This window comes from Labrus bergylta, chromosome 2, assembly GCF_963930695.1.
Source record: "Labrus bergylta chromosome 2, fLabBer1.1, whole genome shotgun sequence".
In the NCBI taxonomy this organism is placed as follows: domain Eukaryota; kingdom Metazoa; phylum Chordata; class Actinopteri; order Labriformes; family Labridae; genus Labrus; species Labrus bergylta.
Window position 1 is genome coordinate 26,766,032 of NC_089196.1, and position 5,420 is coordinate 26,771,451.

Consider the following 5,420-nt stretch of genomic DNA (forward strand, 5'->3'; position numbering starts at 1 on the left):
TGCAAGATGAAAACGTCTGCTGGTCACTATTGTTAATATCACAGAAAGAAGGGCAGCTGCGAAAGGATGGCATAGGTTTGCAGAACAGAGGCTAAAAATGGTGGATGATGATGAGGATGACACAAAGTCGACCATTCCTGCCCCCCCCCCCCCCCCTCCAGGTTTTTTTTCTGCCTTTTCTGTCTCCCACCTTTTTCTCCCTTTGATACACATCTCTCGTTGCCTGTCTGTCTTTCTCTCCCTCTCTTTCCCTCATTCCATCTTTAGCAGCAACAAAGAGATTAAAGAGGGATTACTTCTGACATGTCAATGTGATGTGTCTGCTGGGTATAGTACTTTTTTTCTTTCTCATGCAGTCCTAAGTCAATATGATGCAAATACACCCACATGTACATACAGTCAGCTCAGCATTGTATGAGTTGAAGGGGGGATAGAGGGAAATGCTGAAGGTCTTCTGGGATATAAATTATCTGTTCGCAGAATGCTGAGTTCTAACACAGAAACTACTAAATTAAATGTGCGGCTTGAACTTCCTTCTGTGAAAGGAAACACGATAGTAAATCATAATTCTGCTTACTATTTCCGCTGTATCCATGCCTTTATTAAGAGTCTGTTTCCAAGGTCTTTTAAATAAGTGAGTAAGAAGAGGTATGAGTGAGGGATGAAGTGTGGGATAAAAGCCGAATGAGAAAAGAAAGTAATGTTTTTGGGCAGATAACCTTTTGTTGTGATTCAAAGTACTTGTGGCTCGCAGGGAAATGAACTATCGATTCGAAAGGTGGAGGGGAGAGAGGGAAAAGAAACAATGACTGAAGTCACACCAACCACCCACCCACCCACAATCTTCCAGATGCGCACACACAAGCATAGACTTTCTTGCACATGCGCTTCTTTGTGAATAAATGGAGTTGTAACTCAGCAGGAATAAATTCAGCTTAGCAATAAACTATGCACAGTCTTCACTGTTTCTTCTGCTAATTGGAAACCACTCACTGGACTGGGTTGCACATCAGGGTCAAGGAGGAATAGCCGTGTTTCCCTCATTAGCCATGTCCCTAAATTATTATCATCACACCTATATCTGGGATTTGTATGGATTATGTTATTTGAGATCCTCTCCTTCTGTAAATCCCAGATCTGTGCAGCCTCATTTTGGCTGGGTCCAATACAATGCATGATATATCTCTCCACCTTTATGTTTACTATTCTCTTGGTGGATAAATATAGGCAGAGAGATAAACACAAACATTGAATGCAATTAAAAGGCTACATCTATTCATGTTTATTATTGAGTATAAACTCTGTATGTGTGTTATTTTGGGGCACTAATTAATAGAAAAAATGTCCTCCTTTGCTAGCCAATAGGATAAGAAAAGTTCTCTTTCACTTCTAAAACCCTATTTAGATATATAGTTATCAAGCATTTTAACACTTTAAGCTTAATATGCTAATATAGCTAAATAAATCATATAAACTTTCATGTAATGTAACAGTTTGCGTCTGAAAAGAACAATATAGTCCTCGTTAGCTTAGATATAAAGAATGCATATCAGTCAGTGTACATATGGAGAACCTTGACCTAGTTTCAGTAGCTGACAAGAAACTCGGTGCAGATGGCCTACATACAGTAGCAGAAGATCTGGGTCTTAGTCTTGGTAAGCCTGACAATGTCATAGTTCCAATGCTTACAGTCTTATCTGCGGAACCTTACAGTCAGTGAGCAGGTAAAAAGTTTGGATGTCTTGCTGTGAGACACTTGCAGAACATGTGGCTGCTTGCAGGGATCAAACCCATCCAGTCACAGGGGGATCTGTCAAACCAGTGGATTACACTGCTACCCCTGTAGGGCTACAACCACAGCTTACAAGCCTGTATGTAGCATGGGGCTTCCATGCATGTGAGACTGAGGGATCCAACTGTTAAGCAGACAAATATCTCTGTAACTCAGTTTGAATAGGTGTTCACTTTCAAACAAAAATACATAGAAAAGCAAGTTAGCTAAGAGTCACTTTTAAGTAAGATCTGTAATGATTGAGAGTTTAATTCTGGTTTAATTGGCCTATCAGCTGCATTTTGATGATACACATTCTCCAATCTCCCTTATTTGGCCATGCTGTGGTTGTTAGTCTGAGATGAAAAATTGGCTTGGTCCAGAGCCCAGAGAGGACCTCGCATGGATCCAGCTCATTTCAAACAGCGTCCAGGTAGCTGCTAAATTGGCCTGAGGTCTGCTCTGTAAATCAGCTGGCCGGGCTCAAGTGGATCAAACAGGCCAGTCCCTTCTCCCCTGGCAGTGCAATGCAGTGGGTTAGATCTGTGACTTATAATGTATTTCATGTGTGCCTGCTCCAATATGGATGTGATCTTAGCCATGTGCACGATGCGGTCAAATAATAGTTCAAAATGGACAGGTGCTTATCTTTCAGCTTCTGCAGTGTGCGTGTGTCTGAGTGTGTGTGTGTGTGTCTGAGTGTGTGTGTGTGTGTGTGTGTGTGTGTGTGTGTCCAATTGCTCGTCCCTCTCAGTCCGGCACCGAGACACATTCTATCTCTCCCTCCCTCTGGTCTATCAGTCTATCACCCATTCGAGGCCACCGAGTTGTGCAACGATTATGTGTGCCCACCACCACCTCGCGTCCTCATCTCATTCTGCAAGACACGCTCTCCAGCGTCCTGCGTCTCTCTCTACCTCTCTCTCTTTCTTTCTCTCTCTCTCTTTCACTCTGACCGCCTCCCTCTCTCTCCTAACCCCTCTCTCTCTCCGGTGGAGCCAGAGGCGCTGCTCCATCGCCTAAGAATACGCTCCCTGATGTCGAAATCACACTCAACACAACAGTGCCACACTTTGCCGGTGGTGGTGGAAGGCGAGAAAGACGTTAGGACATAAAACATTTTCTTTTTTTTCTTCTCCTTGCACTGCAGTATCTCACGGCCGAAGGTGGTAACGCAATTGTGCTTCAGAAAAATCTATATGTAGAAAATTTGCAGGCGTCCAGGGTAATCTCTCTGCCGTGCAGCCGGGCAGCATCACGCCATCCCAAACCACCTGTTTTTTCACACATTCTGTGCCACGATCATATCAGATTCTGTGGTAACGCTGCGCTCCGCAAGTCCATTGCCTTTACTTGGCACTACACCCGCATTTATCGATCGTTTGAGGTAGCTATTAATAATATTAACTACCTGCCATTGATGCCTAAAAAGCAATCCTGCGGTATTAGATGTGGCATATGAAATCCATTATCAGTTATATCCCAACTCTGTTGAAATGATGTCCATAATGGCGCATAACAGATCCCTGTTGGACCGTTATTTTGGCAGTAATATAAGAAGTAACAGTGTCAAAAAAATCCAGCTTGAAACCCATTTCAAGTATAGCATCTGCATAGAAATATTGTCGATACATATTAAAGTCCATGTATTACCACAGGGTGTCACATAAATCGCCAGTAGAGCTGTGATTTAATCAGTGCATCGCATATCAAGGCTGAAACCTCCAATCTGTTTCCTGAGAGACGCACACAGAGCCTCATTGTGGCCGAAAATCAGAAGAGAAAAAAGCGCAGGAACTCACCGATGTGGATGATTGAATCCGAGAGCGCCGACTTCCACTCCTGGCTCCAAAACACGGCGACAAGCAACATAACCGAGATAACTTTCATGTTGTCCAGAAATATTTCCACCCCAAAAAAAAATCAGAGAAAGCCAATAGCTCTCTGGGCGAGAGCGATCAGAGTTAAAATCCTAAAACCCTGGGCTTCTTTTTTAGTCCATCTGTAGGGCGGTTAAGGAAATTCCCTGTAATCTCTGCCGTGTGTGGGATTGCTTGTCCGTGGAGGAAAATAAAGTAGAGATTCCCCGGTAGTCACAGCCTGGTACCCTGTTGAAATTGCTCCAAACATTAAATCATGTTCAGGACGAGCGGAGAGACGCTGAGCCGCAGAGGAAACAGACCACATCCAAACGCTGCTGCGTTAAGGTGAACTGAGGGGCTGGAGGATTTGGTCGCTCATTAAAAGGAATGAATATTTTACCATTCGATGACGTGATGGGAAAACCTAGTTATCTTTTTTAAAAAGCAGGTCCCGTTATAATGACCCGTGATTCCCAGCCGTTCAGAGCTGGCGACGCAGTTTCCCCCTCCTGCACCAATCACCGAACCTCCACCAGCAGCAGCAGCTTCAGCTTCAGCGGATCAAACCAACAGCCAAAACTTCCATTTTCACTGCAGGAGATTTTGTTGTATTATTTTACGTTCACTTACCCCCTCTTTAAATATCACCAACGCAAGAACACACAGCGACTTCTGTTGGAGGGGAACAGACTAATGAAAAGCCTTGTCACATGGCATTACCACGCAGAGATACCATATTCCGAAATAGTCTCTTAGTTCCCTGCAGGGACCGAGAATGCTCTTTCACATAAAAAGACAAGAGACCTCCAAAGCCTCTCTGCCTGTCTGCGTCAAAATTGGAAAATTGTAGACTCGGCTATCAGGAAGAAAATTAAGCGAGGATGCGCGCAACGACGCTCCGCGGTCCGCACTCCGTATGCGGGTACACGCGTCAGCCCCGGCACGCACGGTGGCTGGTGAAGAGGAGATATGCCGCGTCCGTGTGGGAGAGCGAAAGAGAGAGGGAGGGAGAGAGGGAAGGAAGGAGGAGACCCAGGAGAGAGAGAAAACGAGAGAGAGAGAAGAGGCAGCTACTATGAGCACAAGCAGTCAGCGGAGCCGCGCATCGCTTGTCTGGAATTATAGGAGGAAGAGAGAGACAAGTTGTGCCAGTCAGTGTGGGTGGACAGTGCAATGGGGGGTCTCAAATAGAGGGACAAATAGATGAAGAGAAGGGTGATTTGCCAGCCGTGGCTCTGCCATGGATACCTCGGTCAGCCTAGGTCTACAGAAGACCTGTTGTCATGTTTATTGGATAGGACAGCTATAGAGACACAGGGATGCTGGGGGAGCTGGATGGCATGCACCAAATATTGTCAGGATGGGGAGTGTAAACTCTGACCAATGCAACACTAACTAGCCTTTGTACAGAACAGTACCCCATATGTTTTTTGTTTTGTTGCTTTCTGTATGCCTCCCTGTTGATCTCTATATCTTTCTGTGTCTCCCTCTATACAACTTGGACATGCAGCTCATCCAGTCACAGAAGGTGTTCACCATTGAGTCAAGGCCAGCCCAAGGTTTCTGCCTGTTGAAAAGAAATATTTTCTTATTACTGTTGCCAAGTCCTTGTTCTTCATGGTATTTAAGCTCCTTGCAAATAGTTAAAAAAGTAGTACATGCAGTCTACCTGCTCTTTATGAAAAGTGTCATAAGAGACTATATTATGTGTGAGTCTGCATGATATTCAAACTTATCTGGGTCAATGAAAGCAAATTAAACATTTTACCACACCGTTATCTGATGAG

General features: G+C 44.5%; 1 protein-coding gene across 5 annotated transcripts in view; it reads right to left on the minus strand.

Annotated features, from left to right (window-relative positions):
* grid2 (glutamate receptor, ionotropic, delta 2) overlaps positions 1–4,643 on the minus strand; it is a 519,407-nt gene extending 514,764 nt beyond the window's left edge. Inside the window, exon 1 of one of the 5 annotated variants that reach the window (XR_002278273.2) lies at positions 3,574–4,639. Coding sequence is in view for 4 of the 5 variants with exons in the window: in XM_065950252.1 (XP_065806324.1) it covers positions 3,574–3,661 (88 nt within the window). In the remaining variant the exon portion in view is untranslated. Of the gene's footprint in view, positions 1–3,573 lie in introns of all 5 variants that reach the window. The other 4 variants (XM_065950252.1, XM_020643448.3, XM_065950263.1 and 1 more) reach the window with 4 other exon arrangements.
* Between the last annotated feature and the right edge of the window lie 777 nt (positions 4,644–5,420).